Raw genomic sequence first — 13,353 nt, 5'->3', positions numbered from 1 at the left:
TAGTTGACATTTCGTCCATGCTTCTGTAGCACTAAGCATAATGATGACACTCCTTCAGAGTATAAAAACGATGTAACTATGAAATTTTTGAATCAGTCAATCTAGTTTACCTTTAATCAATTTTATAGTGAATAGTAATAATATTTATGTCTTTAACCAGATTCATTACGAAAATATATTTTATAATTAATTTAATGCACTTATTCTCTACTATAAATGTTTTTTATATAACTTTTGTCAAATTTGTACAAGACACTAAAGAAATGCGGTCGTTCATCGACCTCAGATAAAAACACTACAATTTTCCAAATACTTTTCATGATAAATCTAGTGAATTTTGTCTCACCTTATTTAACTACATAAATATTTATGTTGATATAAAATTTTAAAATGATTGACTAGTAGAGCTTGGCAATGCTGAGTAACTTCTACTCCCAGATTTGAGAAGGGGAGTATTCCTTACTGCTTACTGATATTTGTTGTCATATTGTCCAGACTTAAACTGTTTCTGTCCACAAATTTGAGAGCTTCCCATATACACGTCGGTTCAGTAAATTTATTTATTTCTACTTATTATTTCAGTTTTTAGGGTCTAAATAAAAATGTAATTTCCGTAGCTTAGCAACCAGGTCATCCAAAGTCAAACGCAGACCCACCGATCAACTGCGAAGTCCTCGTCAGGCTCCTACCCGATCTCGAGACCCGCTTACTTCGCTCTTAAACAAAAACACACAGACCCGTTTACCCGCAGTTCGTTCGCTACCTTCCGCACTGGTACTGTCTTCTCCTTCCCTCCACTCGCGATCTCGCGCCCTCCTTCCCTCAACTCCGCTCCTTCCGCCTCTCGGACGGGCGAGCGGCCGCCCGAGCGGCCACTCACGCTCACTGCCCCCCAACTACGCCCCACCGGCGCTGGAACCTACGACGTCGCAATGGTAACTTCCTGTCGCCACCAGCTACCTGCGCGCCTGCTGGTCGGGGTCTGGTCCGGCCTGCAGTGCGCTTCGCGAAAAACGCTAGATCCCGATGCGACCTTGGCACCCGAGCCGAGATCCGCAGCTGAACCTATGGGTTGGTGCGTGGATCTGGGGCTCGGACGTGTTACGTGCTATGCGTGTGCTGACTTGTTTTTTGTGTGTTTGTTTTTATTGGTCGTTGTTGGCGCGGATGAATGATGATGCAGCCGCTCCGGTTAGAGATCAAGGTAATTTCGAGAATACCCGGCTGAATCCGGTCAATTTGGCAGTGCCTTTTGTTGTCAATGTTGAGGTCGTTTCTCTAATGGTGATTTGTATTTTGCTTCATCAGAGGAAGCTCGCGCAGAGGTCGGAGAGGGTCAAGTCTGTGGACCTGCATCCCACGGAACCATGGTAAATTTGCTGGTGCCTTTTGTCTTGGCTAATTGCTGCAAATTTAAATTTACTGTGCATTTGAGCGTTCCGAGTGTTGGATTTCCAGAATAATGGGCTTCTGTTCGGTGCAGGATCATGTCAAGTCTTTATTCTGGCAGCGTTTGCATCTGGAACTACCAGACACAGGTAGGAAGCCAGTGTCTTTTGTGAGTTACTCCCTCCGTTCCAAATTATAAGTTGTTTTGACTTTTTGGTTCATCCATTTTGCTATGTATCTAGACATATTATTATATCTAGATGCATAGCAAAATGGATGCACCAAATAAGTCAAAATGACTTATAATTTGGAACGGAGGGAGTAGTTAGATAACACTCTAAACTCTTCACCAACTAGTTAATATGACATTTTTTTGTTAGTTTCCATGAGTGCATATTTGTTATTTACATCCTGTTTATGGAAAATACGATATATGACTTGTAAATGCTAGGCTACAACCTAAGATCAATGTATTGTCAGCCCTTCCCCTTCATATGTGCAGAGTACGTATATTATGAAAGTGAATAGTTTTGTTGTGATGTGTCAATAATAATGAATTGTCATGTTGTGGTTGGGAATTCTGAATACAAGCATATCAGAGTTTTTAATTATTTTACATGTTGTACACTGCCTAATTAATAAGAATGCACCTGTATCTGTGGGTATAATGACTGTAGTAATTGTTCACCTTAAGATGATAACTAATTTCATGCACGGGGATTGTGAGGAAGTTCTGAAGAGTAGGTAAAGACTAATAATCAAGGAGAGAAACAGAGACATAAAATCTATTATATATTCGATTCTGTAGCAACTTATCAGTTATCATGGATGGAAAAATGTGCGCAAAAACCAACTCAGCTGGAATAGGAGGATCAAGTTGAGATGTTTGGTTTGAGCGTTTTAGTGCTTTAATGAATGCCGAATGGGCCAATTTGTTAATCTAGTGTTAACATAGGGTACAACTCGCCACAACTAATGGCTATTGAGGGAATTCTTAGGTGGTTCATCTGTGAGTTCAGTAGAGACTGGGCCATGTCCACTGACCTTTTGCGGTGATCATACTATCTCTACTGATGAGTGACAGGGATGTGATGAATTAGAGTGGAAAGGATTGTGAAGTAGAATACTATGTGATTACATGTGATGGTGAGGCCATCCACCAAGCAGAGGTGGGTTTGTCAAGGAAAACAAGCCACATTGTACATAGTTTTTCTGTGGTTACATTGTCCACTGGAAATGGGGTTCCGTTACCCACTGGCACTGTCTATTTCCAGTCTTTTCTTACAGCTGGCAATCTGAAAGATTTATATGGTTTTGTACAGCCAATGTAAAATTTGATCTGATTAATTCTGTGTTATTTTGTTACCAGACAATGGTGAAATCTTTTGAAGTCAGTGAGTTACCAGGTTGCTTTCTCACTCTACTGTTTATATGTTTTTTTTTTCTTAATCAGGCAGTAGTGTGTGTATCATTATATTAAGAGAAGAAAAGGAGTCTAAGAAGACTCAAACAGGACCATTACTGTTTACACTTTTCTGCATGCATTTGTGTGGTTGTGCTATTATGCTCATGTAACCATGTTAATTGCAGTTCGTTCGGCTAAATTTATTGCACAGAAGCAATGGGTTGTGGCTGGTGCCGATGACATGTTCATCCGTGTGTATAACTATAATACGATGGATAAGGTCAAGTTGTTCGAAGCTCATACTGATTACATCAGGTGTGTGGCTGTTCATCCAACCCTGCCGTATGTGTTGTCATCATCAGATGACATGCTTATAAAGCTTTGGGACTGGGATAAGGGTTGGATGTGTACTCAAATTTTTGAGGGCCACTCTCACTATGTCATGCAAGTCACATTTAACCCCAAGGACACAAATACTTTTGCTAGTGCTTCTCTTGATCGTACTGTAAAGGTATACCCATTTATGTTTTATTTTGTTTAAATGATAATGTACTCATTTCTCACTTTCCTCTTTCCTAGCCTTAACGAGCAATTTTTTGCACTTGAAATTTCTAGATTTGGAGTCTTGGTTCTCCTGATCCTAACTTCACATTGGATGGCCATTCAAAAGGTGTCAATTGTGTTGATTACTTCACTGGCGGTGACCGGCCATATCTAATTACAGGTTCTGATGATCAAACTGCAAAGGTATGACATGTTCATTTGCACATATGAGCAGTTGGGACATTGTTGCTGATCAGTTAACTTGAATTAGGTTTGGGATTATCAAACAAAGAGCTGTGTTCAAACACTTGAAGGACATGCACATAATGTCTCTGCTGTATGTTTCCATCCTGAGCTCCCAATAATAATGACAGGTTCAGAGGATGGAACTGTTCGCCTATGGCACTCCACTACCTACAGGTTCTTATGCTATTTCTGTTCTAGTTTGTGGCTTTATGACACTCTGTCTTCGTGTTTACATCTTGATGTATGTGGTGCTCTTGTATATGTATTTCTATGCAGAAGTTCTGCTAAACTGATTAAGTGATTACACCAACCAAAATCTCTCATGATCAGACCCATGGTAGTGCTATCATTAAAAACAAGCCAGCGCGATACTGCATGTGATCTGAGGGGGAAAAAAACTGTCCTGTAATGACCATGGGTTGCAATTATAATTTCTCAGCTGAATTGAAAGCTGTAACTGATTATTTAAAAAATGAAGTGGACTTTAGTATTTTAAAATGAAAACAGTTGATCTATAGTTACAAACATGGCTTCAAGTTTTCGGTTTGCAAAATTCCCAGATATTCACAGGTGACAGTAATCAATCTGCTGATGACTGCCCATATAACTGTTCGATTTTCTTTGATTTCTAGATTTCCCTGATCATGTGTTTTTCCCCTCTAAATCGTACCTCAAGCAACTTACCTTGCTGAGTACATCCCAGCTCATACTTTTTTTTTTTGGTTGATGTGGGAGGGAGGGAGGGGTTTGGGTTTTGCTATGTATTTTAAGGATTTTTGTTGGGGAATGAATAGTCTGGTCTCGTGGTGACGCTATGTGATCTTCGACCTCCTGTTGTGATTTTCCATGCTATTTGACATAAGGCATAATACTAGCAAAATTATTAGCTGTTGCTTGTTGCTTGTGATTCGATAACAAAGTTACTCATTAATAGCATAACCTTCTGTTTGGGACAGACCTTGAACCTTTTACTCTTTTTAGGCTTCGAGTTTAACCTTTTCTTTTCATGGAAACTTGGTAGTAACATTGTGGTTGGTTCTCTTCTCTTGCAGGCTTGAGAATACACTTAACTATGGCCTTGAACGAGTTTGGGCATTAGGTTACATGAAGGGCTCACGAAGGTATTAAAAAAAACTTAGTTTCTTGATTTCTCCAAATTTCAAAGTGTTTTCTTGAATGTATCAATTCATGCAGAGTTGTGATTGGATATGATGAAGGAACAATAATGATTAAGATTGGCCGTGAAAAACCTGTTGCTAGTATGGATAGCAGTGGTAAAATCATATGGGCCAAACATAACGAAATTCAAACTGTCAATATCAAGGCAGTTGGTGCGGATGCTGAGGTTATTTTTGTAAACCGTGCCATCCTGTTGATAATGGTTTATTCCATATTCTGATTTATAATACTCTTAATTTTCTTCATATGTCAGATTGCAGATGGAGAACGTCTGCCATTGGCTGTGAAGGAGCTAGGAAGTTGCGACCTTTACCCACAGGTATGTTTATGTTTGATATTAAGTGGATGCTTTGTTTAAATAGCACTCTTTTGCTTCATGTTACAGTATATATAGACAAATAAAGGCACTTCCTATAGTTCTGCATGGTTTTGCCTTGCACTATGCGTGCTAAGCTGCTAATAACACAATAAAGTGTGTCACTGCCTTGGTGACATTGAACGTTTTCAGTATCTTTCTATCTTTTGTGTGTAGGCTCTTCTTTTCTCTTTTTGAGTTTAGGCTCTTCTTTTCTCTTTTTGCTGGATGTTGCTTACACATTTCTCATTAGCAAGGTATATGTATCTGCTGGTTTCCTGAACTATCTCAATTAATTAATGATGGAAATCAGAGTTAATTGGCTAATTTTTAAATTTTGCTTGACGGGGCTAAGAGTTGTTTATATTATGCTTCTAACAAATATTGGATTTTTTCTTTGTATGTGTAAACTTTTTTTTTTCTTTTTATGGAAGGAAGAAAGCACCGGTTTTTGACAACTTAGCTCTAACTTACGCTAGGATAGTTTTTTTAACTAATCCTTTATGTTCTTTCAGAGTTTACGGCACAATCCAAATGGGAGGTTTGTTGTTGTATGTGGAGATGGAGAGTACATTATCTACACAGCGCTAGCATGGAGAAATAGATCCTTTGGGTCTGCTCTTGAAATTGTCTGGTCAACTGAAGGAGAGTATGCTGTAAGGGAAAGCACATCAAAAATAAAGATCTACAGTAAAAACTTTCAGGTTTGCTCTTTATGTGACATGATTTTTGAGTTGTTATTTTCATTCTTTATTAGTCAAGTTTCATCCCTATTTGAAATTTAGAACACTTAAATATTGCTTCATATACAGCAATAGTGTCCCAATGTTCTTGGCATTGTGTCTTGGAACTATTGAACCTTATATGCTTCCATTTTTATTATACCTCAAGGGAGTAATACCATAGACTGCAACGCCATGTGTTACATGTTTGAAGAGAAACAATTTAGATGCTGTTGTTTTTTATAGTGATATATCCAAGGTTCAAATTAGCAAAGTTTGTGGCTTGTTTTATTTTATGAAAACTATGCGCTTAAGGAGCAGCTACATCCATTTTTATCGGCTGTAGCAAAAGTTGATTGTCAGTTTGGAACATCTTATATTGCTTATTAATGTCATATATACATAAACATACTTTATTATTATTTGCATTCCCGATAACAGCAGCTGTAATTTCAGGAGAGGAAAAGTATAAGACCAGCATTCTCTGCAGAACGTATATATGGGGGAGTATTGCTTGCTATGTGTACAAATGATTTCATTTGTTTCTATGACTGGGCAGAGTGCAGGTTGATACATCGAATTGACGTGAACGTAAAAGTGAGTTGTTACTTTTGCTTCAGGAATGGATATCCATCATGTGTTTTTAGTCTTTTTTGCCTTAACGCCACTGGAATTGATTACTTGTGCCTGCTGCAGAATGTATATTGGGCTGACAGTGGTGATTTGGTAACAATAGCAAGCGATTCGTCATTCTACATTTTAAAGTACAATGTGAGTTAATTTCATCACAAATTGTAGATACTATAGATCACAGTTTTTTGTTGTGTTGGTTAAGCACATCTTGTATTCTGCAACTGACAATGATATGCCTTGTTTATTATTTACTAACGCAACTGTAACTTGATAACATCTAGAGGGATCTAGTTTCTTCTCATCTAGATGGAGGGGCATCAGTTGGTGAGGAAGGTGTTGAAGATGCCTTTGAATTGCTTCATGAGATAAATGAACGTGTCCGTACTGGGTTATGGGTCGGAGACTGTTTTATATACAATAATTCTTCATGGCGCCTGAATTACTGCGTTGGAGGAGAGGTTAACACTTAAGTTCACCATAATCTGTAGCATTTTGTATGCATATCCGTTTTATTCCTGAGTGTGTTTGGTTTTAGGTGCTGTCTATTTACCATCTGATGTGTTACAGGTTACTACAATGTTTCACTTGGATCAGCCTATGTATTTATTAGGATATCTTGCTAACCAAAGCCGTGTATATCTTATTGACAAGGAGTTTAAGTAAGCAACATGCGGCATACCTACTTCTAATCTTCCTTCATGATATGCTTTTGGGTTATGACAACAAATTTGTTTATTGCAGTGTGGTGGGTTATACTTTACTACTCAGTTTGATTGAGTACAAAACACTTGTGATGCGTGGGGATTTGGAACGTGCAAATACTGTTTTACCATCCATACCAAAGGAACAACACAACAGGTGCCATCCTCTTCGACTGTTTGAAAATTTTGTAGTGGATGTTAATTCAAACCTTTATGTGCCCCAGTGTTTATATGATTTACTTTTGGCTTGCAGTGTGGCACATTTCCTTGAATCACGTGGCATGTTGGAGGAAGCCCTTGATATAGCCACTGACCCTAATTACAGATTTGACCTGGCTGTGCAGCTTGGAAGCCTCGAAGTTGTAAAGGCATAGTGCAATTATACCACCTACCTCTTAACTGGACACATCGTCCAAGAAATTCTCCTTTTCTTAAGCGCACCCTGAGATCTAGTTGCTCTGCAGGAAATTGCTATCGAGGCACGGAGTGAATCAAAGTGGAAGCAGTTGGGGGAACTTGCTATGTCCACTGGAAAGGTATTTGCGTCAAATTTCATTCATGCGCAGATGTAATTCACTTGATATGTTTTTTTTCCTTCCCTGAATTACTGGTATCTCTAGCTCTGGCATTTGAGTTGTACTAGTTACTATGTACTTAGAGATAAAAAAAAGTTACTATGTACTTAGTAATTGTGATGGTTAGCTTGCAGCCTTAATAACATTTCTCAATTTTACAAATCTTGAGTCTTCTATCATAATTTTCCATCAGATTGAGCTTGCTGCTTCCTCGTCATATATTTGCTCTGCGGTTCTCTAGAGTGCAATCATTTGGACTTGAACACCTACTTTACCTTCCACTTTAGTGATATGATAAGCAGCTCTCCTGCGTATTTGAGATAAACAGCTACTTTATTGCATATACAATAACCGCAGCTCGAGATGGCAGAAGAATGTCTCCTTCAAGCTGCAGACCTTAGTGGGTTATTGCTTCTATATTCATCACTTGGAGATGCTGAAGGGATAACAAAACTGGCATCCATGGCTAAAGAACTAGGAAAGAACAATGTTGCTTTCCTTTGCTTGTTTATGTTAGGCAAATTGGAAGAATGTCTTCAATTGTTGGTTGATAGGTAGGCTTCTGCAATTGAATGCATTTTGCCCTACTAAATAACATCTTGTTTTGGACATTATATGTTGACAATTGGTCCTTCTCTGTACAGTAATCGTATTCCAGAAGCAGCATTGATGGCACGATCTCACCTTCCAAGCAAAGTTTCTGATATTGTTTCAATATGGAAAAAGGACCTTCAAAAGGTATCTTCCTAATGAATTCTTTCTCTGCCCTTGTTCTTCCTTCCAATCACACTTCACATTTTCCAAAAGTGATGACTTTCTTTTTTGAAAAACATAAAGTGAAGACTTAATATGCTCTGTTTCTAATTCTCTTAAGCATAAATGGTCACCTCAATTTCTAAGAACATATTTCTGCACGGTACTTGTTTTTTCTCTCTCTAACATGCATGAGAACTATGTATCATTATGTTAAGAAGAAGAGGGGCTTGGAGAAACCCTTACAACACCCACCACACTCACTCCTAGGCTTATAAAAAAAGACGTTCAGTGCTAGATCCATGGTACTCGTTGTTATGCATTAGGGTATTGTTCTACGAGCTTCTGACTGGTGTTATAGCACTTCCTTTCTTTTGTCTATCCACTGTTGAACTATCAGTAATATGAGTATTGGGAAATTAAGCTAATGGGTGGAGTATTTTAACTGTCAATGGATGATTTCTTGCTAACGTTTACCTTATTTATGTTGAGTCCCAAATATCCAATTTTCTCAACTTGTTGCATTGAGGTTGTGGAGAATGTAAGATTAGCTGTTAAGACAAAGCGATGATGTTAAGGTTTTAAAACAATATGTCTTACTTTACATACTGTTATGTATCATGATGTCATGGTATGTAGCACCGTTCACCGATTACCAGTATTCTAGATATCAAAGGAAAACCAGCTTTGGGTTCAAATTTAGAATTTCAGAGAAGCTGGATTGCATTGTTTTTGGAATGCTTAGAATGCAGGATTCTTATTTATCTACTTCAAATAGATCAGTACCAAGTTGAGATTCATCATGTAACACTGAATTCTTTAGGCTGATGAATTGTATCTACCAACTTCAATCATACAAAACAGCGATGTTTTTGCATAACTTATTTATTGTACCGATGTTGTACACTCTGCTGCTGTTATTCAAGCTATTAGGAAGTGCTGGTTTCATCACCTTTTTTGTGCCTTTTAAGGTGAACTCCAAAGCTGCAGAATCTCTGGCAGATCCTACTGAGTACCCAAACCTGTTCGAGGACTGGCAGATTGCTCTCAATGTAGAAGCTACCGTTGCTCCCAAGAGGTATTTTTAGTCCTTGGATTATATAGCTCAAATAAATTTATCAAGCTTTTAGTATCCTTCATTCGTTCTATGATTTAAACAGGCAATCCTTCAATATTGTGCAGTTTCAATAGAAACTTAAGAGTATTCTAGCAATCTTTGAGCAATGTTGTCTGGGAAAATATTCAGCGCAAACCACTCCTTCAGTGTGATCGTAAACCCCCCCTTGAAACACGTACCTTGAGGTTTCATTTTTTTTTGAAATGATGCATATCCATAGTGCATCTATATATGTACATTGTTGCAAAAGTTGAGATTCAAATTCAATCTAGAAAAATTCATATGAAAATAACAAAATTCATGTGTATGTGCACTAGAAGACAAAATTGCTGTGATTGTCTTCTAGCACATATGCACCTGAAATTGGTCATTTTCATGTGAACTTTTAGAAAACGATTTTGCATCTCAAATTTTGTGACAGTGAACATTTATAGATGCACTACATGTGTGCATCATTTCAAAAATTTTGAAAACTTCTAGGTATGTACTTCAAGAGGGTTTTCACGATTGCACCAAATATTTTACCATGCCCTGTATTTTTCTGATATTTGATTTCATATGCATTTGTGCCTTCTTTGCTGTTAGGTAACACATTGGCACAAAATCATCTAGTTGGATTATTCTAACGCTGAACTGCAGTATTTGAAATAATGACAGACACTGTAGCATACTTCCTCCGTCCCAAAAAGAATGCAATTCTAGGTGCATTCTCGGTTAAATGTGCCTAAAGTTTGACTAAATATATAGATAAAAATATTGATGTTAATTATGCCAAATAAGTATATTATGAAAATATATTTCATGATGAATCCAATGGTATCTATTTAGCTCGATAAATGTGTAATTTTTTATATAAATTTGGTCAAGCTTGACATACTTTAACATAGCACTGTTCTAAATTGCATTCTTTTTGAGATAGAGGGAGTACCAATCTTTGTAGGCTGCTATCTTTTTTTTTTGTGTGTGCAAAAGATGTTGTATTGAAGAATTAAATTCAAGGTGAAAGCTTCTTTGTTGTAAGAGTGCATTGAAGACAGATTTTAGGTTTGTCCTTCTTTTCACTCCTACAAAATGACGCACACATTGCATCAACCATGTCACTAGAAACTAGATGGGGAGGGATACTCCCACCTGACTTGTGACCTCTCCCCCATCTTCCTCCATGGTCCCCTTGTATCTGGTGGCTTCAGTGTGGTCACGTCATCTTAGCCACTTACCTAGGGAGGGTCCACAAAGGTGATGCACCAACAGCAGCGGCAGTGAACCAAGCTATGGCTACTGCTGGAGTGCTGGAGTCTGGAGAGATAGATGGTAGGAGGAGCAATGAGAGAATATTTTTCTGAGTGATAAACTGAGACACTGAGCGCATCCATGTAGCATCTCAGTTAGGGCCAACATCAGCCACGGTGTGAGGTCTTGAGTGACCTTACCCTAGTTCTGTTATTCATTTAAGGAATGCATATATTTTATGATATGCATGCACCCACCTAGCAAATTTACCTGTGCTGCAATTTTCTCTGATATAACAAAGATTATGGGACCATTTGGATAAACGCGTTGTGGGACATGTAGTCTTAAAAACATACCTTTCATTTTAAATTGTATCCTGACACGACCTTCTTTTGACTTCTGAAAAGGGGTGTCTACCCACCTGCTGAGGAGTACATGACTTATGCGGAGAGGTCCAATGAGAGCCTTGTGGAAGTTTTCAAAAGTATGAATGTGGAAGGAGTACCAAGTGAGAATGGAGATGCTGCTCATGAGGTATTACATTTTGGTTGGTTACTAGCACAATTTATGTGTTGGATTGGTTTCTGTCTTTTGATCATCCCTTTGAACTCATAGGAACAGCTGGGATCAGCTCAGAAACGTATGCATATGTTTGCTGGTGCCTTAATATTATTTTTACCACAGTTGCTTCTATTGCTTTTCTACTTTCTTAAGTTACTGCATGATGCTGACACCAAATGAATTTCTACAGGTCATTGAGGATGACGGAGTCGAGGAAAGTCAGGAGGATGCTGTTGAAGTTGAACCCGATGATTCAACAGATGGCGGTGTCCTTGTGAATGGGAATGATGGTGACGAACACTGGGGTATGAACAATGAAGGAACTTTTCATTAGCATAAAGCAGTAGTAGTGGAAGTGTACACTGTACAGTCCAATAATCTTTAGCCATCTCTTTTGATCCCAAGCTCAACAAAAAATATATGTAGGTTAACTATCCAGTGAGTGGGTGCTAGTGTCTCTATTATACACACAGTAGTATCCTGTATCCCTTGCCCTCACCTGTTATCACTAGAATGCCAGCATGTATGTGTTAGAAATCCTTTGGAACAAGAGGAACGTGATATAGTACATGATGTGAACATTCATAAACATCATCGTTAAGAACTGGCTACGACCGTAGCTTAATTTATCTGCAGGGCTCACTATCAAATATTAGATATCTAGTGGATCTTAGGAAAAGGCTGTACCATTATCGTAATTGAAATCTTAGTATAACTTTCTGGTACAAGGGAACTGTTCATAGACTGTATGCACAAAAAATTACCCCATTAGGAAGCTTAATATTTACACAACGAATCATGTCATTGTTTTGATGCTTTTATGTTGGACTCAGCAATTTGAATTGTCGATCTAACTTGTGTGGATCATCTCAAAGCTGTTTTGACACCCAATAATTAACGTCTGACATGGATGGATAACCCAATTACGGTCTTTCTTACTGTTTGCTCTTTGATTTTCCTTTTCAGTGCTGACTTCTGACCAATAGTAGAGATATTACGGCAACATTCTGCACCAGCAGATCAGTTGTTTTTGTGTAAAGAAGGTAAGTACCATTATGTATATGCACAAGTCAGAAAAATTAAATGGTCAAAGAATACTGTGCTCCCATATCCTTGAATAAATCTATGTTGTATGTAATGTTTTCTAGGCCTAAGTAGTATGTAATATTGTTCATGTTTGGCATGTTAAACAAAATATCTGTCCACGTCCCAGGGTAGACCATCATTTTTCCTAGTATAATTTGTGGGTTTAAACTTTCTTCTCACAATTGTAGGTCGCCACATGTTGAGACTCGATAGTCATGTAAAAGAAGTTCCTCTCCATTTCTACAAGGCGTTGTAAGTGGTCTAGCATTGAGGTTACAGAAACAATTCTGGATGGTAATTAGCATTTGGTCTAGATAACAAATTTTGCAATTTGATTCTTTTTGGGTGGGCATTGTAGATTTGTGGTATGTTATAGATTGTCTACCCTTGTATGTTTACCACATGATAAGATACTAACATTCTTTAAGGTTGGAATTTGTTCGCCGACACATGGGCTGCGCCCTGCATAGCATGTGAAAGTTGTATTTTTGGTCTAAACAAACTCTTGGTTTCCCCAGTTGTCGATAACTTGATCCTTGGTTTCTGCTATGTATTGTACTATACCTTCCGAATTGTAAGTTGTTTTGACTTTTTTAGATGCACTGTTTTTACTATGTACTGTATTTAGATACATATTTATCTAGTTGTATAATAAAAGTATCTAGATAGAAAAGCTAAAGCAACTTACAATGTGAAACAAAGGGGGTAAACATAACACATTTTTGGCACTTACAAGTTATGACTCGTGTATTGATTTTCAGCGTTAACAGATCTTTCATTGGCTATTATGTTGCTTGGCCAAGCAAAAACTGGCGTAGGATAAGCATCGTTATGCATTTCCATGAACTGATGAGAGCT

At 38.0% G+C, this 13,353-nt stretch overlaps 1 protein-coding gene across 2 annotated transcripts; it reads left to right on the top strand.

Moving 5' to 3' along the window:
* Positions 1-753: 753 nt before the first annotated feature.
* LOC136532981 (coatomer subunit beta'-2-like) lies at positions 754-12,997 on the top strand. Of its 2 annotated transcripts, XM_066525551.1 has the most exons (26): positions 754-935; positions 1,184-1,204; positions 1,309-1,370; positions 1,484-1,538; positions 2,759-2,795; positions 2,980-3,305; positions 3,410-3,541; positions 3,609-3,757; positions 4,636-4,704; positions 4,778-4,928; positions 5,016-5,081; positions 5,633-5,821; positions 6,296-6,436; positions 6,536-6,610; positions 6,754-6,930; positions 7,040-7,131; positions 7,214-7,330; positions 7,427-7,541; positions 7,638-7,709; positions 8,106-8,302; positions 8,393-8,486; positions 9,473-9,579; positions 11,256-11,382; positions 11,600-11,714; positions 12,376-12,452; positions 12,684-12,997. In XM_066525551.1, the coding sequence occupies exons 1-25, from the start codon at positions 933-935 to the stop codon at positions 12,393-12,395; spliced, it is 2,709 nt and encodes a 902-aa protein (XP_066381648.1). In that variant the 5' UTR covers positions 754-932; the 3' UTR covers positions 12,396-12,452; positions 12,684-12,997. The 2 variants fall into 2 exon arrangements, with proteins under 2 accessions (XP_066381648.1, XP_066381647.1); XM_066525550.1 differs by lacking the exon at positions 754-935 and having other exon boundaries at positions 1,172-1,204.
* The last annotated feature ends 356 nt before the right edge of the window (positions 12,998-13,353 follow it).

Source organism: Miscanthus floridulus, unplaced genomic scaffold (assembly GCF_019320115.1).
Source record: "Miscanthus floridulus cultivar M001 unplaced genomic scaffold, ASM1932011v1 fs_758_1, whole genome shotgun sequence".
In the NCBI taxonomy this organism is placed as follows: Eukaryota; Viridiplantae; Streptophyta; class Magnoliopsida; order Poales; family Poaceae; genus Miscanthus; species Miscanthus floridulus.
This window is presented reverse-complemented; position numbering and strand designations above follow the sequence as displayed.

Bases quoted from the DNA above. Each gene is read 5' to 3' on its own strand.
- LOC136532981 (XM_066525550.1), top strand. From the start codon at position 1,172: ATGATGATGCAGCCGCTCCGGTTAGAGATCAAG. The intron at 3,758-4,635 runs GTTCTTATGCTA...CTTCTCTTGCAG, and splicing joins TGGCACTCCACTACCTACAG to GCTTGAGAATACACTTAACT. The intron at 8,487-9,472 runs GTATCTTCCTAA...GTGCCTTTTAAG, and splicing joins GGAAAAAGGACCTTCAAAAG to GTGAACTCCAAAGCTGCAGA.